At 37.6% G+C, this 25509-nt stretch overlaps 1 protein-coding gene across 6 annotated transcripts in view; it reads left to right on the top strand.

Annotated features, from left to right (window-relative positions):
* The window catches only part of GRIA2 (glutamate ionotropic receptor AMPA type subunit 2), a 96284-nt gene that overhangs the window by 21356 nt on the left and 49419 nt on the right, over positions 1 to 25509 (top strand). For all 6 annotated transcript variants that reach the window (XR_003533205.1, XM_027676839.1, XM_027676836.1 and 3 more), the window contains exon 3: positions 22571 to 22810. Coding sequence is in view for 5 of the 6 variants with exons in the window: in XM_027676839.1 (XP_027532640.1) it covers positions 22571 to 22810 (240 nt within the window). In the remaining variant the exon portion in view is untranslated. The remainder of the gene's footprint in view (positions 1 to 22570; positions 22811 to 25509) is intronic.

Raw genomic sequence — 25509 nt, 5'->3', positions numbered from 1 at the left:
ATTTGAACAAAATTCTCAGAAAGCAAAAATTCTGTTTCCCTTGCCATTGAAGAGATGGAACTGTTAAAAATGTTTAAAAGCATTTATTTTTGCAACATCTCATATCATTTTAATTTATTCAGATGTGATGGTGATGTGAAAGATAGTAGGTTCCTGTGTGTAGAAAGACAGAGGACAATAAATACCTTGCAATCTACAAAGAAATGAGGAGCTAAGATGGGAGAATACGAATTCAGACTGTCTTTTCTGTTAATTCAAGTTCCATTTTTACACTCAACAAACCAAATGTTAAACATCCACCAATAATAATTCTGCTTTGGGGAAATTAATTTTTACTTCCTTGTTTTTAGAAAGAAGCTTTAGAAAAAAGTTTCACAAGGATCAGAGCAGGATATAAAATAAGAAGAGCATCATGAAAAAGACCAGTCCTATCCTCTTAGTATTATTATTTGTAATTGGAGTTGAATTAAATGTGTCAAATCTGTGTTCCTGGGTATCACATCAATAATAGGGTCTTCAGTTGCTAAACTTCTCTCCTAAAGCTAGGAATATATTCCAAATAATCTTGACCCAAGGGTCACAATTCATCTTGTGATGTTGACATGTGAAAAAGGAGCAGAATGTGCATCTGTTAAATTACTTTAATCATCTATCTACATCAACAGTCACTGATTTCCTCTGGGTTTAAACAGATAGTTGCCCATATCTTTCTGAATGTTTGGGCAGGTTTTCCTTGGGATTCTTTTAACCTTCACCCTGTTAGTTCAGCCTCTGCTTTCAGTCCTTTTCTTACATTTGAAGTACATCAATAGCCTGGAAATGTGTTGTTTTTATTTATCACGTCATTGTTCTTGTCAAAGGGTTGTTTGCCTGAAGTCTCAGTTATTCTGATTTTCTGCTAGTTTATTTTCAGATGCCAGCAGGTATTTTGTAATAGCAAGTACATATCTCCATAGCTTCCTTCTCTTTTTATTTGGTCTGTCTAGAAAATGGAATGACTGAACATCTCAGACTGAACATCTGGAATTTCTCTCCAGAATATATTTCACTTTAAGGTCATATATTTTTATCTCTTAAGATCATCTGCCTAAAATCTTGGCACTGAAAAGACTAGTGGTTTGCCAGGAAGATGATCAGTAGAAATGTTGCAGTGCTGCCATATGCATGCTAATGAAATGTCAGACAATGAAGCAATAGATATTTCTGGGTTTTAGTATAATGTTGCCTCACTGGTGTTAGTTTTCTCAGTGTGTAAGTGGCATATCTCTAAGTATGCTGCCCCAAGTCCTTCTAGCATTTGATGGTATTTCCTTACTGTCATTGTGGTACTTTACTTTGGATTAAAGGGTGATGAAATGTTTTGAAAATCCCTGATAGAAAACACTATTCAGGAATAGTCATCACTCTCCTTTTCCTTTTGCCTAGTTTGTAGTTTTCATAGACTCCATTGCAAATTTCTGTTGATGTAAATAAAAATCTTGATGGGGAGTTTAGCATTACTTATACCACTTATCAGGACTGATTCTCAAAGCTGCTTTCCTCTTTCACACTCCTTGTATCTGACCTAATGGCCTCTTTTTGTGATCTGCATTTTGCTGTGATTTGGTAAAAACTGGCACACACTGCTGACTCAGAACTTCTGAGCTGGGATTTAAAGGACTTTGATGAGTTCCTTTCTGAGACTGCCATGCACTAGATTATAATTCCCAAGGACTTCATCTTCTATAGATCCTTTAAGTATTTAATACTATTTTTCTTGGAATGGAGACAATATACCGGAAAGTACCAAATTCACTGCAAGCCCTGTCTTCCCAAAGGACCATTAAAAAAGATTGCTTTTCTCTTCTGACTGACCTGCCAGTGTTTGGATCGAGCATTTAGTACCTTAAGTGAACTAGTTAGAAGAGATCTGATCAGAGACAATATTTCAAGCTTTCCTGAAATACTTGCTCGCTTGGACCCTAATTCTATTCACGGTACCTGTAGGATTTCTTTTTTCCACTGAAACCACTCAGTTAAACCACTCAACAGTGCCTCCAGTCTTATAAAATGAGACTGAAATGTTCATCACGAGGATGGTTTCCCATTAACGGTTACATGGTTAATTATAATAATGGTGGTTCACTGCCGCAGTTACATTTGTAATTGAATTGTTTTTCCAATGATAAATGTTCTAGGCCTTTGAACACAAAAGGAAGTCTTTCTGTAATTTCTTCTGTTTCAAGAATCACGCCTAGGAGTACTTGTGTTAATTTTAATGATTTTTAAGGTGTTAGACCTGTTGCTGGTTTTACTGCTGCTTAAAAAATCTAAAAAAGCATTTTGCAGTTCTTTGCCCCCTCTCTGATGTGGGTGCCCTAGTTAATCTACCAGTATGGCTTATCTAGGTAATGCTCTCACGAAGCAGACTAGTCTTTTCCTGTATTGTAAAACAAAGATCCTACTTCCTTATGTTTAGTATCATTGTCTAATAGTGCAAGTTCTGCACAGTTTCAGATAATTACAGATGCCAGTTGCCAAGGAGCTTAACCATTCAAGGGGCAAAGAATTGTAGGGCTGGGCAACTTCAGGTGCTGAAACTGAAAGTGGTTGAGGTCATGCCATATTAAAGTGAGACAGAAAATCAATTTATGTAGGACTTTCAGTTGAACACCTCTGAGAATAGCAGCTTGTCAGCAATGACATAACATTCTTTCTAGCTGTAGTACAGAAAGAGAAAAGGGACACCTTCAATGGTTAAGCTCTTTGGCATGAGAAAACAGCAAGGAATGTACAACAAAGTCCTTTAGCTGAATAAATTTTCCAGTGATGATTTTGTGGTTGTTCTTTCTTGGTTTTGCCTTTGCCTTTTACAGAAAATATTCTTTTTTCTTTTTTTTAATCATTATTTTTCTTTCTTGTTTCATCTGCCTCTTGCTTTCCATTTGCAATTTACAAATTTGCCTTTCTTTTCTGGCTTCTTCTTTTTTTACTTACAGAAAGTTGTATGAGGTCAGTCACTCTTGTTATAAACATCCTCATACTGTGGGGATGAGATAAGTATAAGGTACATCTAATGGTATAGAAAAAAACCCCAAACAAAAGAGATTTCTACAGTCTGCTGTGAGAACATTAGGGCACAAGTTGTCTTTGATCTATACTATGCTCTATTGATTTAACTTTTAGTCCACTAATTAATATTATAACTGTGTGACCTTTAGTACATAATCTTTGAAATCAGGTTTGATATTTCAGCTGAGAGCTTAGTTTCTTAAATAATATTCCAGAGTAAGAGTGTCCACAGGAGAGTTATGCTGTCATAATCAAATGTGTCATTAATTCTAGTACAGTTTATGCCAGTAATAACTCTAGAAATAAAAGTTTTTAGATTTTTTTTTCTTCTAAATGTAACCATTATTTTAAGGTATTTAAGGGGATTTTTTTCTCCCACAAGATGCCTCTCTCTGAAACGCTACTGAGGATTTAAACATCAAAACCCACCCGGTAAAATGAGTTGCTGATTCTGTGCAGTAACAGTGGCTTAGCATCCATTAATGATAACATGTAGTTTAAAAGGCTTTCTTTCCTTCTGCAGTGATGGAACTTCTGAGACTGTCTACGCAGACATACTCAACAAAAGTTAGGATGGCTTAGCAAAGGTCATAATATGTATTTTAAAACCTCCCAGCAAGGTGAATTAAACCCCCCTTCACTTCTGTATACTAGAGTCCAAAGAGAATTCAATGTAGTTTTTGTCTTTTACATTTGTCATTTACAGGTGTTATTGCTTAGCTCCTGTAAGCAATGTGGATGTGAGACTCCTTCATGATTATGAAAGTTGTGTATTAGGTCAAAGACATAGTCCTCCTCTGGAAGGAGAGTGACTTTGATGAGAAGATTTTTGCAGTCTTAGCCATCTCCCCTGCTTGTGATTTTTGTGTAAAACTGGTAGGAAGTTTTTTGAATCCAGTCAAAAGGTTGGCAATATGGACAGCTCAACACTTGCTGCAGTGTTACCATGGTGATAACAGAAAGCAATGAAAAAATTAAAAAGGGCAAACAAAGAAGTTGAAAGTAAAAGAAAATTAAGCAATACACCATTCTTTGAATAGATCATTCTGTAAGTCATCAATGCAGTTTTGCAGCCTGAGTTGGTATCCCCCAAAAGGAATCTGAGACAGAGCAAGCTTTTCAATGGAGTATGTGTGATAAAAACAGGCCAAGTTGCATTTTTTACATAAAAGATAAGTAATGTTTGACATATCATTTGCCTAAGGTCCTTAGCCACATGCTTGCTCAAAATTTTACTGTCATGATTGTCATTTGAATTTGACAAGGAAAGCTGTGAATAGTTACGTTTATATAAAAATAGTCATTTATCTCCCATATTTGTGTGAAGCGGGTTAAACCTTTTGCCATCAACAGTGTTGCTTAATCTTTTATGTTGTACCCCTGTTCCATGTTGTGCCTAGGAGTTATTAATTTATTTCAACATTGATATGTGGAATGAAATAATTTTTTTCTTTGAAAGTTCATGTAATTGGGCCTACTTAGAGAAAATAATTCATTAATTTTAAGTCCCTAACTAGCATATTTTACGCACATTCTAACCTTTTAAACTAGTAACAAAAGCACTCCAAAATATTTTATATTTTTAAGCACACAAAATGCTTACCTTCTTTGAAATTAACAATTATATAATGAACGATACCTCTGCAGTATTTTAATGTACACCATATTTAGCCATGTATTTCAAAACAGATAGAAACTAGCCCCTTTACTTTGAAAATATTTTTAAATTTTCTTTTGAATATACAAAACATATATCTATCTTATGCATTGCATGAAGATTTAATAGTCATGAAAACAAACCTGATTTTTATGTTAGGATAGCACAATTTTCCACAGTTGTTCTTGGCACAGTTTTCTATTTACATAACTTTTAAGATACTGTAAGGTACTGACTTCAAGTATCAAGATACTGTATTAAGCAGAAAAGGAGGAGAGGTTGTGCCTTGTTTCTGACTTCCAGCAGCCTTTGGCTTTCCTTTTTTTTAGTTCCTCTTCTTCTTTTTCACATCAGCTTTCAAGATACTGTGTGATTTATATTTATATTTGCAATCAGTTTACTAAATGATATGGTTTTTTGTCTGTAATTCTTGTAAATTTTTTTTAAATCCTGTAAATATGCATCTTCTTATGATTTGCCAGCTACATATAAAATCTTCAGGCTGCTATAAAAATACTCTTATTTGATTTGCATTTTTATCACCATTCAAATGAAAAGGGAATAGTTCCTATATTCACTTGTGTGGTATTGGATTCAGTTCAGCAATATGGGCTAATGGTGCAAAAAAGTTCACTGAAGGAAAGGTTCTGCATATAAGTTGATCAAGATATATAGTTAAAGTGTCTTGCAAAGGTTCAAAATTTTTCTATCATTCGGGCAGTCTATCTCCATAGGAAGAGTTGATGAGGTATTTGACAGAAGATAGCAGCAAAATGTACATTGTCTCCTCTGTTATTTATCAGTATCTAAACAAATTTATTGTTGCGATTATGTAAAATATCTTAGTAAAACCAAAGATTATAAAAGTGCAACTGGATTCGTTAAAACCAAATTATGTATGGACAGAATTGCTGAGCCTGATACTGTGAACTTGTAGCTGTATAGAAGCATTGGTTTCAGTGAGCTGACAGTAGAGCCACATTTTCAGCGTGATTTATTTGTGCATCTTCAAGGTGGGGAGTTATGTGGGGACTCGAGCCGTGAGGGCTGAGGGTGTCATGGGCACAGAGCCCCATCCTGTAGCTCTTTGACTGCAGTGGAAAACTGAGGCATGATGGATTACTCCAAGAGTTTCCTCGGTAGAAAGGTTTTCTATCACTGTGAAGAATAAGACTTTGCTTTTTCCTGCGCAGAGCCATTCTGTATGTTACAATGGTACCTTCAATTAAGCAAGTGCTATTTGCACAATGGTGAGTGAGCTTGAATTATTAAGCTTCTCGTGTTTGATCTGTTTCCTGTTTCAGTAAATAGCAAAACTTTCAATGACTCCAATGAGAATAAAATTAAGATGTTACTGTATATTATATGTTTGCATAATAAAAGGGTGGTTCTCACGAATAGTTTTCAATGGTAATTTCAGGTACTGAAACAGCAGGTCTGCTTAGGGTGTTCTGAAATTGACTTCAGCTGTTTTCTGTGTTTCTTAAGAGGGTGAACTGAGACACTTCTAGTTTTCAGGGCTAGGCATTTCACAGTATCCCAAAAAAATGCTCAGTGAAAAGGTGAAAGAGCTAGGATGGAGGGAAAGAAATCCCATTACTGGTTTATGTAATAGATTCAGCCATTTTTAGTGTGATTTAATATAGAGAACAGCAAAAAAGTCTTTATATGTCTCAGCCTTTTCTGATTTATAAGGTATTAGAGGGTACCTGTATACTGTAACAAACCGGCAGTGTTTGAATGCAAAAGCCTTTCTGTTGATTGTGATCCTTTAGGGGGGATGAAGCCTGTTAAGCCCCAAGGACTTCTTGAAACAGTTTCCTTCTGGTCAGGTGGAAAGTAAGGGAGAAAGACAACATTGATGGCGAGGATCACAGGCAGAGCAATTCTGAAATAAGAACCTTAGAAGAGCCAAGACTGGGGAGAACCAGTGTGCTGAAATTTTCAGGTTTGCCTTACTGACAACGAGCCAGAATAAAGGAAATTTTAATTCCATGCTAATGACTTTATTTCAGAGGAAGTTGGGGAACCCATTTGCTGTTGGTCAGATACTATATTTTTTTTCTTTTAAATGCATCATCCTCATCCTTGTTCTGTAGTTTATATAACTGTCAATAAGCTTTAGATTAGACTTTGTTCTCCAGAGGGAAATGTTTTTAAACAGTACTCAATATAATCAAGTATTTTGCCATATGCAGGTATTATGCACAATTTCTGTTTGTTTCTTGTAATAAACCCATAAGTAAATTTATACAACAGAACTGACATTGAATATGTGATTAGAATAGCTGAGTTCAGCTTTGTCACATGGGTCCTGAATCTAAGTGAAAGAATACACACCTGTGATTTCCTGGTGGCTTGCCACCTAGGATGAGCCATATGGTTAAATAAGTGTTATGGAACAAACTAGGTGGCATGCTACAGCTGAGATCTAGGCTTGCCCTTCACTTCATTGCTTTGCATGCCATATGCTACAAACTGCTGTATTTTGTTGCATTACAATGCAGATCAGGTGTATTTATAGAAGCTATTTCAAAAACCTGATGTTGTATGCATTAGAATGCTCTATGTGCAAAAACTGATTACTCTGGGCAAACAGTGTGAGGTACTAGATTACCCTGAACAGTTATTGTATTAAAGGCAGTTAAATCCAGTATGACTTAGAGAGATAAGTAACATTTTTAATAATCATCCTTTAGTGTAATCTAAATGTTTTTTCTTGATTTAACTATGGAAAAATACCAAATCAAGCAAGCATTCAGCCCCCCAGCCATAGTATCCAAAATTTGAAATAACTACTGAATTTCAGGTAGGGGAGACACTAAAAAGCATATTCTTCCCTTCACTATTAGGATATAGCAAGAAGTCTTAGCTGTTTCACTTGAACTTTAGCAATTGATCAAGCTTGTTGTTTTCTTAGCTATGAAATCTGTGGTCCAATTTTCCAAAAGTAATGGAGAGTGTTAGTAGAGCTGTCACATAGTAATTTTTTCAACTGTAGGAGCTCAGTTATGTTTTGTAACTCTGAAGTCTAATTATTCAACACTGGACTACTCTCCCTGCAGTGCACAGCAACCACTCCATCTAGCTTGCGCTAGAAATTATAAGTAGCCACATGTAAGTATAACAAATCAGTCTACAAGATCTACAGCTTGATTTACTGTATTTTGCCAGTGCTTGTTTTTGCTTCATGAAACAGACACCCAAATCATGACAGCTGTTTGAAAGTCATAAGTTTTTAAAAGTAACAAGAGAGAAGAGAGTTAATATTTCTTCGGGAAGTGACACATTTAGCATTTTTTCAATGAATTAGGACTTAAAACACCAAGAGAGATGCTAATGATAGGACTGTGCAAAATGTCAACGTGCGTAAACAGTTTTCACTTTTTTGGAAGCATCTGGTGTAACCTGAACATATGTGACTGTGAAACATTAAGCACTTGTTAAGAAAAGGACTTGAAGCTCAATACTTCAGTTCTTGGTGTAAACTCCTTTTTAGCAAGTTGTCAGTAAAAACCTGAAATACTCAATGGACCCTAAATTTATGCAGCCCAGTGTAACCAGTTCTACTGCTATGCCATCATATCAAATTTTACTTCTGTTCAAATGGAAATATGCTTTTCATACCTGCTGGGAATACATGGGTATCTCCACCTGAAGGTTTCAGTTTGGATTAAGAGTAGATTATTTGAAGGAAGCTTCCTAATCAACCCTGACGCTGCTGCTTGGTTCTTGTTCTGGAGTGGTCTAGGTGCACAAGGAACACATTCTTTTTCAATTAACTGAACTAGAAGATGTGTTTCTGGAGTTCTACCAATGCAATCAAACTGCTAGTGTGCATTTAGTCCACATGGATGACCTAAAGTCAGCCCTGGGTAAAACCCCTGAAACCAATATATTCAGTATTCAATACCAACTTTCCTTTCTGCAGATATACTCTGAGGGCAGTGTACTGCTTTCTACTATACTCATAGTTAAAGGACCAGTATGAGTGAACAGAGTGCAGTATGTGCTGTGAATAGATCTCCAAGTGGCTGGAGCACGCAGATTAGATCTTTAGTCTGGCCTTTTGATGTGCAGTGCAGATGGTAATTTTTTTTTAATGTCAGTAATCTATTTCTAGGGGGCTTATCTCAGGCTACCTAAAGTTGATATGTCTCCCTGAACCGGCATCTTCTGGAAGGACCCTATACTAAATACTTTTTTCTAATATTTAATACAAAGGAGAAGCGGATTTTAATTTCTATGATGTTAAAGTGCCTGGAAAAGACTGTTATTTTGACTGAACTTGTGCCTAGAAGCTCTTAATAAACAGGGTCAATTTGAGGTGACTATTTGCAAGGGAAGTTGAAAAGCTTTATTTGCTTTACTAAAACAAATTTACTAAATAGTGTTGATAAATATTTTAATAATTGTTTATCTCAGGTAAATGACGGTAAAGTTTTAAAGCATAAAAACACCTGGTGAAAATCTCATTTTCCAAAAATGAATTACTGATCTTATACGCACATCATTCAGTTTCCTGACATTGGGATCTACTTTGCTCAGCTAAAGGAAGAGTTATGGTTTGAAATTTTAAGGCCATTTTTGTGTGTGTGTGTGTGTTGATTTGGGCTCATCACTGAAACAGCAGTTTAGGGTGGGTGAACGGCATATTTTTATAAAGCCCAATCTAGTAATCCTATAAGTCTCTGCAAAACATATATAATACATACATAAACATACAGAGAACATACCTAATATAACAGGAGGTTTGCAATAGAGAACTTAAAAGGCCCAGAAACTTGACTCTCTGACACCATTGCAGTGCTGAGTGGGAATGTGTTTTCCTGCTGCTTTAGACATTGTACAGGTTTCCTCTATAAATGATTTTATTTTTAATTTGATGTAGCGTATGTGCATGTCTATACATGCATGTACTGCATGCAGTACAGTGTAGGCACTCAAATTAGCTCAGGTGATACAGGCAGAACAGGCAAAACATAGAGATTAAACAGCGTAAAACTTCATGTAAACTAATTAACCCCCCCCGTGAGATCTGAACACAGGAGGAAAAAATCTGGAAGTATAATTTCAGTCCCAGTGAAGCATATACTGTAATATTTTCCACTTTGAAGGATGAATCACTGCCTTGTTAAAGTAACTGGTAATGATGTGCCATATCACATCTTTGCAAGTCTTGTTAATGTATTTATTCTGCCAACCGTAAACTGAGTTTTCCTAAATAAAAGCAAAACAGTTTGAAACTTTTAATGCATCTTGAAATGCATCAGGTTGTTGAAGATTAAAGCAACTGACAAAGGACAAAATTTCTTCCTATGCTTGCAGTACGAGCTCATTTTACTATATCATTTTAAAGCTCTCCATGCTGTTTTATTTTTGAGTAAATTCTTCTCTTAATTAAATAAGTCATATAATCAGGACAAATAGCTGTTCATTAGAGGGTCCTAATTAAGAGCATTTTACTGCTTTTTGGGTTGTATTACTAATTATGTTTATTGAATGCTATTTGAATACCTCCCAAGTAAATGATGTTTCTCTTATTTCTGCAGTCATTGAAAAAATAAGGCACGCAGATAGGAAGGTATGTGATGTGAGTATTGGACCATTTGTAAATACAAACAAAGCCTGGCAATTAGGTTAACAGCCGATTATCCCAATGAATGTCATAAATCCACAATATGTTACAGGAAATTAGACTATGTCTGGACATACTGCTGAAATGTCACCAAAAAAATCGCATTAAGTATAAACCATTGTTTGCTCTGGGCCAGAGGTTTAGGCCAGAAGAATGCTGGGTGAAAGTTATACAGGTGGAAGAGACTCATCATTTTTCCTATGAGGAGTAGAAGCTGTTAGACCCAAGACAGCACAGGAAATTGAGGTGTCTTGTCTTTATTATTGTTACATTAATTAATGACTGTGAGATATTCGTCTCTGCAGAGTTATATTTATGCCAAAATTTTTTAGTTAAATAACTTATTTGAAAATCAGGTTCAGCCATCTGGAGGGAGGAAGACCTTAGGCTAGGTATGACAGGTCATGGTACAGCTGTGCGCTGCAATGTGCTGAAGTGACAAGGTGTAGACTGGACTGTGCGGGTTGAATGGAGTCTGCTCCCAGTTGCATCATCTCAGAGAGAGATATGTAAGCAATAAATGTCTAGGACTAAACATCTGACTTTCTCAGAATAATATGTATGGCAGATCACCAATGACCAGTTGGAAAATCACAGGTTGTTTTTTAAAAAATGGAGTATGAAGTCTTCTGAGAGTAACAGATCACTTTCATATTTCCTGCTGTACTTTCTCTGCCTCATGAAATCTTTATTCCTTACAGCAGTTTCCTTAAAATTTATTCCAATTTTTTTTTTATTCTTACAAGTCAACCTCAGAGTCTTGTCTGATAGCTATCCCCATCCTTCTAACAGAGAAGGGTACTTTTTTCGGTGCTGAAACTGTTTCCTTTTAGATGGTGTTAGAAGATCTGTTCAGGAGTGGTTGTTGGTCCTCTTAACGCTATTAAAGAAAAATAGGTTTAATAAATTGAATCCCAATCTGGCAGTGTTTTAACAAAAAGTAGTTGTACCTACCAAGTTAATTTTATTTCTTTCTGAATCCTTTTACAAGTTTTTAAGTAGACAGTTTTACACAATGACGTTTTCTTGGGAACTGCAGATTAGTTTAATGAAATGTAGAAATGGGATGTTTCCAGCAATGTTGATTAGGGGAAAGAAGAGATGATCAGCTTTCTGTTGGATATAACATTTCTGGTTTGAAAAGTTTATGAAAATGGTTATGCTAAAAATGGAGAATTACATTTTTAGTTGGGATAAATTATATTGGCTCTGTTAAATTCAGTGGAGTGATGCTGATTGCACAAAGCCTGGCCCTGAAAGAGATGACTTCTCCATGTCTTGCAGTGAGACTCCAAAAAGTCAGTAGCCTCTTCTTATATTTGTTTATTTACTTCTACATCGAGGAGGTAATACTTTGTCAGACACTCAAGATTTTGTGTTAGTGAAAGGTCGTAATTGTTGTGAAAGGTAGAAACACGGTCAGAAAGCCAGCCAGGCAGATTTGCAAGGAGAGTTCTTAGATTTGAAGGAAATTGGTGAGTTAAAGTTAATGTTATTAGATAGAAATAGTATGGTTTTTATTTGGAATGGTGGGAGGAGAGAAAGAAGTGAGGCAAGAGAGAGAAGCTTCCTGAAGAACGTCTGGATTTTGGAGACAACAGTTTTTTGGAGACAAGATAAAGTTATATTTCTTGCCAGGCACCATCTTTGGGGTTCAGGAAGCATTATATCTCCTTGAGCTGGAGGAAATGGAAATTTAGACAAATATGCTAGAATCCTAACAGTTCTGGGAAGAGCTGTGTAAGAATTTTGTGGAATATGGACCTTTTGAGTTTTTAATGAGAAGACTTGCATTGCGTTTTAGTTTTGTTACTGGAGTCTTCTTTGATTTGTAAAAACATAATTGTTTTAACATGATTCTTTCAGTGGTGTTTGCAATGATTTCTTTTGCATAATGGTAATTGTCGTAGCAGTGAAAAAGATTTTCAAACGCTTTACAGTACACAGTCAAACAATATGTAGTTGAATGCAATTGTCATTGAAACAGATTGTTTTTCTGACCTGTTGTTTCATTGTGAACATGATGTTTATTTACCACCTTCATTATTGCAGCATTAGCATATAGAGAAGCTGTGCCATATCATCATGTACTTTCCTAACAGATGGCTACTAACTTCTTGAAGGCTTTTTTTGTGCTTGCTTAAAATATCCCATATTGGCACAAAGTTTCTTTCCTCAGTGTGAAGTATGATTGAGTGGTTGAAATAGATTAATCTGCCTCTCCTCTGATTTTTGAGCTTGTTTTGTACTGCAGCAAACCAGGTTTTGAGTCTAATTTTACAAAACGATCAAAGCTGCTTTTGGTAATAACATGGTGTGGAAAGTTCCATTCAGTTGCATAATCTCTGAGCAAACAGTTCAGGTTGTAGCAATAATTAAAGACTGCATTTCTGCTAGAAAAGGTGAAAAAAAACCATCCTTTTTACCTGCTTCACCATAATTGTCCTCTACAGACATTCTGGCCTCAGAATTTAAATTTTTCCCTTTTTTTGTCTCTGAGGCTGTGAGAACTTCCCAGGTCATCTCTGTGCAAAACTGAGCCCCCCCCCCCATTCTGTTACAGACCATTGGTTTGCAAACTCCCTGTCCCGTTTTGTGCATTAATGCTGAATGTGCAGGTGAGGAGCTCATCACTGAAATATTCATGAGGTCCACATCATTCTTTGTGTGTGAGCTCAATTCAATTCTTACCTTTCCCAGTGTGAGGTCTGTTTTTTTGTTTTGTTTTGTTTTCCATGAGATATATGTATGCCCAATCTGCAAAGAGGAGAATACACAGTTCAGATCATTTGTCAGTATTGAATGGCTATAATTTTTGGCATGCAGATTTCCTTAAATGCCTAAAATAAAATAAAACTCCACACTTATTGGTGCTGGAATGAAAATTTGCAGAAAGAGACAAAACAGAAAGTCTTTACTATGTAATTCAATGTTTTGTTATCCAGAAGTGGAGCATATTTTTAGTTCTGATTGTCACTGATTTTTTTAATTGGCATTGATTGCCTCTCTGCTTTGGTAAAGAATATTTTGAAATTTTTAAATGCCAGCCTGTATTTGGTTTCAGTGCCCATGTTTTACTGAATCCTACCATGGTGCTTTGGTTTATTGTCTTTCAGTTATGATGCTCTTCTTTCAGCCTTGTGGAACTGTTTTTTTCCCAATTTCAGTTAGCCTACCATGGCCTTAGAAAAATCAATTTCATCTCAAGTTGTTCTGTTTAATTACATACTCCTTTGTGGTTCTAAATATCACTCTGGATGGACTTGTGTGATTCCTTACACCTTATTCACTCTTCCTAAAGTGAAGCTTACAGCTATAAGGTAATAGTATAATTTGACTGTGTAAAGCAGACCATGCAGACTATGTATACTATTAGCTCAAAATAAAATATTTAATCTAGGAGTGTGTATACAATATGCTGTCTGCTGTGCTGCAATTTTCTTAATGGCTTTGGAATCAATCCATACTGGTTTTTATTTGCATAATGATTTTCTGATACAGTTTCAATCTTATGTGAATTCTCTTGGCAGCTGTGGTTCCTATTTATTTTTTGCTACTTTTGTTCCATCTATTGTTCATGGTTCCTTTCCACTGTTTGCCTGTTCATAATGTTGTCTTTCAGAAGCTGAAATTATCAGCTTGGCATTCAGTTTCCACATCTTTTTCCTGGCTACTTCTGACTCATCTATCGACTTTTCAAACCAATGAGTGTTTCCTTTGCATTTTGGTCTCTTTTGGAGAGGCAGTGCTTGACTCTTTCTTTACACTTATGCCATAGTTTCTTTCTCTTAGAAGAAAGGGAATGATTATTCTATTGGGTGTGATTAAATAATTGCACTGAATATTTATTTCCCTATGCTAATATTAAAAGTTTTGTTAACACTGTAGTAAACCAAGTTAGTATAATAAAATAACATATAAAGCCACGTTAATACTGGGCAGCATTTGAAATCTAAGTACTGAATAGCAAATGCTTTCTCAGTAATTTTAAATTATCATCTTTGGACAGAAACCAAGTATCAATATTCTCATAAATAAAAATACAGAAATACTTGGTAAAGTTAGAAGAATGTTAAGAGTAATGATACCAATATTTGGAAGCTTACCTGTAAGCAGGTACTATTAGACATTTGTTTCAGTATGTTAAATGAGCATTTTGCTAATTTTCTTTTCACAATGTAATTGTCCCTGATTGTAACAATTATTGCGCTCATTACTCTCCATTTGAAGAGAACTGAAGGAAGAAAATCTTAGCTTAGGAAGACTTGATCAGGAAGAGTTTCTAAACATATGTATTCAAATCCAACTATTTTTTTCTGATTTTATGGTTCAGTTCTTCAGTCATGCAGACAATCATTCCTAAACTGGCGTCACTTCATTGTGTAATGTTAAGTGTATTTGTGATACTTTTGTATTTTGAATTTGCAAGTGTACTCTTTAGTAGGCACTTCTTGAGTTTTGGGTATAAGATGATACGCATCACACAAATACACTCTATATGATAAGAGGCAAAGAGTGTATATTGCTGTATTTGTTTCTGAAGAACTGGTTATGACCATAGCGCTGAATATCAGGTTATCTTGCCTATAGAGTTCAGTGAAAAACAGGATAGTGAAATGGAGAAAGTGGGAAAAAGAAAAAGGTATGAATGCATTGTGGTGAAAAGGAATTCTTAAGAAGAAGTGGAGGTAATGAACAATGGAAGAATTAATAACTGAGCAAACAGTTTTGGTCCCCTTTGATATAGCACCTATTTCATATTGTAGGCTTAAGCTTAGTTTCGTTGAATGAATCTGGGCCCTACCTTTTGTAATAAAAGACTAGGACACATTTTCAGTGTTCTGGAAAACAAGGGCAAATTAGGTTTGCACCTGGTTATGTTAGTTGAAGAACAAGAAGTCAAATATAAAATACTTAATTCTTAACTATAACAAAACCTGCTGCTAATTATTCCTTCTCAGGCACCTTTATTTATTTACCCTTTTTTGTGTTTTCAACCCAGCTTTCAACCAAGCACCATGCAGCCACTTGCTCACTCCTCCACCAGCAGGATCAGGGAGAGAATCAGAAGGGTAAAATCTAGAAAACTTGTGGGTTGAGATAAAGACAGATTGATAAGGAAAGGAAAAGCTGCACACACAAGGAAAGAAAAACAAAGAATTAATTCACAGCTTCCTATGGGCAGGCAGGTGTTCAGTGCTCTCCAGGGCCCCATCACACATAATGGTTACTTGGGAAGACAAACACCATCACTTCAAACATCCCTGCCAATTTACTCCTTCTCCACCCCTACTGTATATACTAAGTATGATGTCATATGGTATGGAATATCCCTTTGGTCAGTTCGGGTTACCTGTCCTGGCTGTGTCTTATCCCAACCTCCCACGCAGCCCCAACTTTTTTGCCAGTGTGTCCATAAGAAAAGCAGAAAAGGCCTTGACTCTGTGTTCAGCAATAACAAAAACATTTCTGTATTATCAAGCCTGTGTTCAGCACAAATCCAAAACATAGCTTCATACCAGCTACTGTGAAGAAAATTAACTCTACCCCAGACAAAACCAGCACACCCTGTTTCTTGGAATTCCCAGTTACATGCCATTTTAGGAGAGTCTCTCTAGAAAAATGATCACAAAATGAGCTTACTATATTATTCCCTCTTTTTGCCATGTAGGGCATTGACTATTTCTAGGAAGGACAACATAAAGAAACCCAAAGAAAACCAATTTATATATGAGAACTTGAAAGGAATGAATCCTAGCAGTTGCTTCTTATGTCATTAATGAAATAGGACTTTCATATTTCAATGGCTTATGAATCCTAATCACCATGCTTTTTTTTTTACTCTAATAACTGTGAACAGCTTGTGATTCACCATCATAGAACTAATGTCTCACAGCAGTAGCAATGTGACTGTAGATTTAGTCTAAGGTGAGAATCCTCCCAAAAACAATTGCACTTTATGCATTATCCACTGGATCACCATATATTTGGAAATATCATCCCTTTTTTCGCTGTCTACTCCTAGAAGACCAAATAACCCAGAAAAAATGGAAGAATTTGTCTTGAGACAAAGTCTAAATGCTTATTTTTAGCAAGATTTTATTACATGGTGTAGGTGCCCATCCACTTACCTTTAGAATAATGTCACAAACAAAAGCACAGCACTGAGGTTCTTCAGTGTACAACTGTGACACTGAGCACTGCTGATGAAAATTTACTTTTACCTGGATTAAAGTTGATCCTGATTTTCTGGCTGACCCACACGTGAGTTATATCCATACTTTCAAGATTTGCGTTACAGAGTTTTATCTAGCATTCAGGGAGCCCTCCCTGGTTGAATTAAATGAGAGCTTGTATCTGTTTGGCAGATTTCGTAATACTTTTAAAATATAAGATTTTTTACTTTTGTCATATTATTTGTTGTCATTGTTTACACATCTGTGTAGAATTCAGCTTTTATACTGGACCTCCTCTAAGTACCTAGAACTGCAGTGATTTGACTTGCCCAGCTAGAGGTAGTGCTTTTTACTTGTCTTTCACTTTGTGCAGGAGAGGAGATCAAAATTCCAGTTTTATCAGCCTTCCCCAGAAGAAACATGCATGTAACGACTAATGATTTATCAGGTGTAAAGAGTGTTAAATGGAGAGTCGGTCATGGTATTAATCCAAGAGTACTGTGTTTGATCAATAGGCAGTAAGTAACTTGTGAGAGGCAGTATGAGTTTGTGCTGTGTCAGAGGGGGTGTTCAGTTTGAAAGAACAGCAGTTGTCTTCTGAAGAGAGTATAATGGGTGCATGTTTGCATCACAGGAGAGGTGCAGAACTCCTTCACCCACTGAAGCACAGTCCAGGGGTATTAACAGGTCTGTCCTGTTGGTGGAAGGTGGAATAACACCTTTTACCCTGTCATGGGTTGACCCTAGCCAGCAGCCACTCTGTTGCTCCTCTCTGCTCCCAGTGTACAGAGGACAAAATAGGAAGAGCAAAAGTGAGAAAACTCAGGGGTCAAGATAAAGACAGTTTAATAAGTGAAGGAATGAGAAAACAAGTGATGCAAAGGCAATCACTTACCCCTTCTCACAAGCAGACCAGTGCCCAGCCAGTCTCCAAGTAACAACCACCTTGTTAGTCAGAGCCCCCAACGCTCTGCATCCCCTGCAACCATTTATGGCTGATCATGATGGTGTGTGGTATGCAATATCCCTTTGACCAGGTTGGGTCAAGGGGTCTGCCTGTGTCTCCTCCTAACTTCTTGCCCACTCACAGCCTACTTGCTGGGGTGGGCAGAGGGAAAAAGAGAAAGACTTGACACTGTGCAAACACTGCTCAACAATAGCTAAAACAGTGGTGTGTTAGCAGTCCTGTTTTGGCCACAAATCCAAAACACAGTACAATCAGGTGGCTATGTGGAAAGTGATCGCCAACCCAGCCAGACTCAGTGCATGCCCATCTTCAAATAGTCTCAGTTTGCATTTGAAGCCTAGCGTAAGTAATCTGTACTCTATTTATTTGCCATCACAAGCAATTGGGATGATTTGGGGGTGATTTTTTTTCCTTTTTCCAAGTGAAGGGTTTTTTTTTTAATGGAAGTTGAGATCTATTTGGTTACATGAATTCAGGACCAAGGACAAAGCCCAATGACATGGACAATTTGAATATTATCCCAAAGATGTTTAGCCAAGGCCTGACAGGTTCAGGTGTCTGCAGTGTCAGGAAGGGGAGGGAAGCATGAGGGAGGAGGCAAGACAGAGGCTGGCATACAGTGGTCCAAAGACCCAGTTTTTTCTCTCTATTAGGGATGGCAGTGGTGATTCGGAAAAGGCATCACCCATGGTTTTCAAATTGTCTGGTGCAGGCAGCTGGCCCTGGTTTTTGGCTGTTGTAGACAATGTTATTCCATTTATGCCTAAAATCACTGACTGGCAATGGAAGAAAAGCAATAAATTTGACAGGAGATGTGGTAGCATCCTAGGTGTTGACAATAGTGACATAAAACATTTTTATTTTTTAGTGGTCCTGGGATGACACTGTTGTTGTCTCTGTCACCTAATATGCAGCATTAAAATGGTTTAATACAGAAGGTCACAGTAGTGTGCCAGTAACAGTGTTCTGCAAAATTCTCACCCAGGGATCCAGAAGTAAACTGATGCTTTATTTTAATGTGCATTTTGAAGGTGAGTTATGAGACATTAATGCCTTTATTGTAGTAAGTTCAGAAAGTATTTAGCCTTCACTGCACATGGGAAACAATAATCCATGAGTGTGTGGGAAGGTAGTGAGTTGGTTTTGTCTCAGTGAGAGCATAATAATTTGAAGCAGAACAAGGAGTTCCCGTAACTTAAACAGTAAAGCTATTCAGAAAATTCACAACCTTTTTCAGAAATCTTTGTTCAGCATGACACAGCTGCCCAGACAGGGCTCCGATGGGAACATGCTGCCACACGGGTGTTAGGCTGCAGGGTGGGTCCTGCTCTTATGCCAGTACTGACCAGCAGCAGTGAGCACTCCTATGGGAGGGGTGCCCAGGTAGGGGAACTCTTCAACTCAGTGACAGAGTTCCAGGAGAAGGTGGGTAGGTTGAGGAGTATCAGCCAGAGATAGAGAGAGTGAGAGAGACTACTGGTATTTCACCCATTTTTTCCTGAGAAAGGCGCTGAACATGGAGACATGACACTTGATAGAGAGGATTCCCTATCCTCTCTCTGCGTGGCTGGACACAGTGACTTAAGGTATAGGGGGCAATGATGACAAGTTCCTGTAGAACTGCATTACACAGATTTTCAGGCGTCGGCAAGTTCCTACCTGGTATAGCTGGCCTGTCTCCTCTGCAACTGTCCCCCCTTCCCAGGTGCCCTCACATAACAGGTGTGAGGCTGTACAGTGTAACTAAACAATAACGAAGACGATGGTTCTTCTAGCATGGAGGTGTTGCTGACATTAAGTTGGCCTACACTCTGCATCAAAACTGTTTCTATAAAGAAAAAAAGATGTGTCATTGTCATGGGAGACTCCCTTCTGAGGGGAACAGAAGGCCCCATATGCCAGCCAGACCCACTTCTTAGGGAATTCTGTTACCTCCCTGGGGCCTGGGTTAAAGATATAAAGAGGAAGCTTCCTGCCCTGAATAGTGTCCTCAGATTATTATACTTGATTCATTTTCATGTAGGCAGCAATGAAGTTGCAACGAGAAGTCTGAGAGCAATCAAGAGACTTCAGGGACTTGGGATGACTAGTTGAGGGATCAGGAGGAGCATGAATGGCATTTTTGTCTATCCTTCCAGGTGCAGGAAATGGTAAGGGAAGAAACAGGAAGAGCCCGCAGATCAATACCTGGCTCTGAGCCTGGTGTTGTCAGTAGAATTTTGGGTTTTTTTGGTTGTGGGTCAGTTTATGTGACACCAAGACCGCTGGGACCCGAGAAGTTCCAGTTGTCTGAAAATTAGCAAATGTGACAAGAGTCTGAAGGATGATCTGGCCTGTCAGCCAGACCTCAGTGCCATGGAAGGTCATGGAGCAGGTCATCTTGAATGCTATCACAAGGCACATGCAGACCAAGCAGGTGATCAGGCCAACAGATTTGTGAAAGGGAGGTCCTGCTTGACCAGCCTGATCTCATTCTGTGGCAAGGTGACCCGCTTGGTGGGAAAGGCTGTAAATCTGGCCTACCTGGACTTTGGTAAAGCCTTGGACACTATTTCCCACAGCATTCTCCTGGAGAAACTGTCTGCCTATGGCTTGGAGGAGTAAAAACCTGGCTGGATGGCCAGGCCCAGAGAGTAGTGGTGAATAGAGTTAAATCCAGCTGGCAAGTGGTGTTCCCCAGGGCTCAGTCTTGGGGCCAGTTCTGTTTAATGTATTTTCAACAATCTGCACAAGGGGATTGGGTGCACCCTCATTCAGTTTGCAGGTGACACCAAGTTGGGCAGGAGTCTTGATCTGTTGGAGGGTTGCAAGGCTCTGCAGAGGGATCTGCGCAGGCTGAATTGATGGGCCAAGGCCAATTGTATGAGATACAACAAAGTGAAGTGATGGGTCCTCTCTTTGGATCGCAATAACCCCATGCAGTGCTACAGGCTGGGGGGAGAGTGGCTGGAAAATAACCCAGCAGGAAAGGACCTTGGGTGCTGATCGACAGCCGGCTGAGTATGAGCCAACAGTGTGCCCAGGTGGCCAAGAAGGCTGGTGCGTGCTGGCTTGTATTAAGATTATTGTTGCCAGCAGGACCAGGGCAGTGATCATACCCCTGTATGATGCACTGGTGAGGCTGCACCTCAAATCCTGCGTTCAGTTTTGGGCCCCTCACTACAGGAAAGACATTCATTTGCTGAAATGTGTCCAGAGAAGGGCAGTGGAGCTGGTGGAGGGTTTGGAGCCCAAGTCTAATGAGGAGCGGCTGAAGGAGCTGGGGTGGTCTAGCCTGGAGAAAAGGAGGCTCAGGAGACACCTTATCACTCTCTGCAACTACTCGAAAGGAGGTTGTAGCGATGTGGAAGTTGATCTCTTCTTCCAGGTAACAAGAAATAGAGAAGAGGAAATGGCCTCAAGTTGGGCTAGGGAAGATTTAGAGTGGATATTATGAAAAATTTCTTCACGAGAAGGGTTGTGAAGCATTGGAACAGGGCCCAGGGAAGTGGCTGAGTAACTATCCCTGGACGTATTTAAAAGTTGTTGAGATGTGGCACTTAGGGACATGGTTTAATGTTGGACTTGGCAGTGCTGGGTTAACGGTTGGACTGTGATCTTAAAGGTCTCTTCCAACCTAAACAATGCTGTGACTCTGTATCAATTTGCAGTTGGGACAGAAGAGGTCTGACCATTTTGTACCTAGCCCTGGAAAACCTGCAGTATCCTTTTGTAAAGGGGTGTTACTCATCAAGTTTTTTAATCACTTGTATTCTGTCACCTGAGGTAAAATTCTGACCTAATTAAAGTTAATAGGTGATAACTTAAAACTGGCAGAATTTCACTCATACTGTTTAGGTACTTTTAATGGGAGCGTAGGAATAATTAGGGCGTGAGAGATGACTGGTAGCAAAGCCATGAAAAGGGGATAGCAGTGAGTAATAACAGGCATAAAAGAATAATTTTTTTTTTAAATAAGCACAGTTTTTAAAATATACAATTTCTTTGAAAGGTAAAATATCATATTAATTCAAATCTAAGAAATTTTAAAAATAAGTCAACTTATTTTTGCCCTTATATGAATTATATGCAAGGATTAGTGCATTAAATAGCTGGGCAAAATTAGCTTCATTTACACTGTGCTTTCTATCTATAAGCAGGTCAGGTGTAACAGGGCTTGCTATGAGGCTGACTAGCTGTTTTCTCTAGAAGGATGTGTGTTGTTCAAGGTGACTCTGCAAACCAAAAAATGCATGTGATAAATGGGAATTAATCAGATGAACATTTTCCTACTGTACCTTGGTTTTAGAACTTGGGCACTAGTGTACCCTGCAATGTCAAAGAAGAGAATAACCCAGAAGAAGTAGCTCTTTTGCAGAGGCTACAGTGGTCAGTCACATTCATCAATTCGCTTAAATTGTCTCCAGTGATAAAAAGTGAATAATCAGCATGTTATTTACACCTATGAGGTTATTCTTTCTGCAACATGACCGCAAGTGTCATCCAGAAGGACCAGCTTTTGCTGAGTCCTACGAAGCAGGAATTAAAATAATGCCTTGAAAAGGAAGGGTTTTAAAGATTGTCTTCTTATTGGTGTTAATAGATTTGCTTTTAGTTTTGGCTTTATATTTCCACAAATAGAAAGTTATTTAAAGTATTCTGCAAAAGGCTCAGTAAGTCTTGACCTCAGAGACAGTTTATTTTTAATATGACAAAACATTATCCATTTCCGTAACAGTATGTGTGGTCATAATGACTCATTTTTTAAATTGCAACTGCCATTGATGTTTGCATCACTATTCTTTACAGCATACATTGATTTTAAGAATAAGTTGGTGAGCTTTATTTCTGAATTTATTGTCTAGGAATGTGAACCACATCTCTGATATTTTCTTTTTGTTGTTTTTCCTTGTGGAAACTTTATATTACTAATACTAACAAATAATAATCTCCATAGCAGAGTATTACTTTTTTCTCCTGGCATTTGTGTGATCAGACATTTTCTCAGACATATATTTCTCATAAATATATCCATGATAGACTTTTCAATAGTTTTTTAAAACAAATTCTCCCACCTAATTGTCTGTCTGTCTTCCTCCTAGTCTGCTCCCAGTTTTCAAGAGGAGTCTTTGCTATTTTTGGATTCTATGACAAGAAGTCTGTAAATACCATAACATCATTCTGTGGGACTCTTCACGTCTCCTTCATAACTCCCAGCTTCCCAACAGATGGAACACATCCCTTTGTTATTCAAATGAGACCTGACCTCAAGGGAGCTCTTCTTAGCTTGATTGAATACTATCAGTGGACCAAGTTTGCATATTTGTATGACAGTGACAGAGGTAAGGTGTGGTACTTTTTACCTGCACTCTGTTTGCCAGATGTATCTCACTGAAATGTGGAATTCATATTAGATAAGTAAATGACAATAGAAATATTTACCTTCAACAAGTGTAAGTGAAAGCTTAAATTTAGAAATGAGCTCTTGGGACAGAAACAAAATTGTTTAAATGAGAATGAAATTATTACAGTATGCACTAATAGAATTGCAAGATTTAAGCAGTGTGATATTAATCACATGTTGTAAAACAGTTTCTATGAAAAGTTTTCTCTTTTTTTTGTCAAAGAAACATCTAAGGAGAGTAAAAATAAATCTGAGCATGAAGGGCAATCTGCTACCACAGAATCACTCCACACATGCAAAATCAGTAGTTGGGCATGAAGCAAGCAAGAATCTTGGATGCAGATCCCTGTTTCTTTGGAGATTGCTTTGGAGAGTCCCTCTCCTCCATTGAGCTTAGATTTTATTGTTGATATTGATAAACCCAAACCTACCACTTGTGATCAACTAATTCTGTGGTACAGGCTTCTCAAGTCCTATGCTCATTTATGGCTGTAGTAGTAATAATATAACAGTTTATGAACTTGAAAAAATCACTTGCAAATTGTGGTATATCAATTAGTTTTCTGAGAAGAAGCAGCATTATACAGAAATGGTGCGGGTTTGACTGTTTTTTCTGGAATTCCATTATTATCATTCCTTTTTCAGGTTCTCCTCACCTAGTAGTCCTTGGCTAACTTTCTTCTATTCTTACCTGCTCCTGTTCCCTTTAAAAAGGCTATTTTGTGGCTTACCTGCATGTTGATTGGTCAGAGTTAAATACTAAGTGCCTATTAAATTATAAGATTAGATTTAAAGGATTTATACTACTCCATGGTTTGTTGAGTAATGGAGCGACATAGATTCCCTGCATTCTGATGCCATTTTATATCTGATGTTCAGAATCTAAAGGGACCTCTTAAAGAAAGTTCTTTATTGTTGTTGTAAGCACTAAAGTTAGAAGAATTAATACTGGTACGTAGCCTACAAAGGTAATGTCATATGGGACAATGAATGCTCATTTCTCTGACAGATGCTTTTCAAATTCACATTAGAATCAGAAAAATTCACTGTCTTTTTAGAAAGGACATATGTAAAACTGCTTGCTTAGCCAATACGCTGTCAGTCATCTAAGAGTGTGCAGAATGTGACCTGCATGTGATTTATATTTAGGAAATACTGAAAAACACCTAGTTCTTCCTGTGATCTACACAGTCTGGATCTGGCCAGATTTTCTTATTTTCTTTCCTGTTTTCTTATGTGTTTGTTTTAATTGTGGCAAGACACCCCAGTGATAACAAGCTCCAAGGCATGAAGCTCCTACCTTTATGTGGAGTAAATCGTTGCTCTTCAGTGCTCCCCACTGATTGCACAAGGTTAACCTGCAGAGTCAAGCAGTATGTAGCCAGCAACACTAACATCAAATCCTGAAAACACAAGTCCACAGTTTCTTTTAACACTTCTGCATAATTGTTGATATAGTGACAGTGATGTATATTTAAGGAATAATATGTAATTTAAAATGTTTCCACCTTCTGGAGTGAGATAAAAAAGGCAAAGAGACTTACTCTTCATGGAAACTATGAAGGCTAACAGGAATTAGTTTGATGACTTATTCCAAAAGAATCATCCATTGCTACTGTTAGAGCACCTCTGTGGTTAGGGACTGACTGGCATACAGGGCAGTTTCCTCTCTCGTTCCTTTCTATAAGAAGTGAGGCCATTCAGTATATGCATGCCCAAACTATTGCTGGCTTAATACAGCATCTATTCTTATGTAATGTGAAATAGTGTCCTTTACCATCCTTACCTCCTCTCCGCTGCCAGTGCTTAACAGTGGGTCTTGGAAAAAGTACTAACATTGTTAGAGGATTCTATCTGTAAAAGAACTGCTAATTTATTCAGCCTCTGTTCAGTCTTCCTTTTCAGAGCTCACTGAATTAAGAGTTTGTCTTATGATAACCAATAGAGGTTCAGGCATGGGAGGTTCCCAAGCAGTAATCCTACAGCTTAAAAGCAACTGATATTGCTGGAGTATTTTCCTCTCCACTTCTGTTACCACTCTCCGTATAGTTTCACATCCTCAGAAGTATTGCTGGGCATGCTTTTTGTTAGTTTGGAGTCTTTTTGGTAATTTTGCCATGTGTTACTGATATCAGAATAAACTAAGCTGTATGGGGATGGCGAATCTGCCACCTAAAAGAAAGCAAGCGAAGGCAGGTGTTTGACACCTCTGTAGAGAGCACCCCAAGAAGGGGAAACCCTAGGAAAACTTGAAGATCAGAGGAGTATAATATAGAAACCCTTTGTAATGGATAGTATTAACATTAATAGCCCTTATTAATTTATGCCTAGTCGAGATCATTTAACCCTGAGGAAACATAGACATATTGGCAGATCTGAAATCTGCTAAATGAAATTTGAAAAAATGATTCAGATTAGATTTTTCAGTTTGACTGATTTTTTTTTAATTTTAATTTATAATTTCAAACAGTATTTCCAGTTATAGACTTATTTTAATGCTTTTTAATGCTTTAAGATATTATCTGCATCTCTTGGTTTGCTTACATTACTTATGTTTCCCTTTTAACACAAGTTCTGCACATTTATCTCTAGCATTTGAAATAGTTTGTATGTACCATTGGACTGTAGTTTTGTATG

The sequence above is a fragment of the Neopelma chrysocephalum genome, unplaced genomic scaffold, assembly GCF_003984885.1.
Source record: "Neopelma chrysocephalum unplaced genomic scaffold, ASM398488v2 Primary Assembly neopelma1_42, whole genome shotgun sequence".
NCBI classification, from domain to species: domain Eukaryota; kingdom Metazoa; phylum Chordata; class Aves; order Passeriformes; family Pipridae; genus Neopelma; species Neopelma chrysocephalum.
This window is presented reverse-complemented; position numbering and strand designations above follow the sequence as displayed.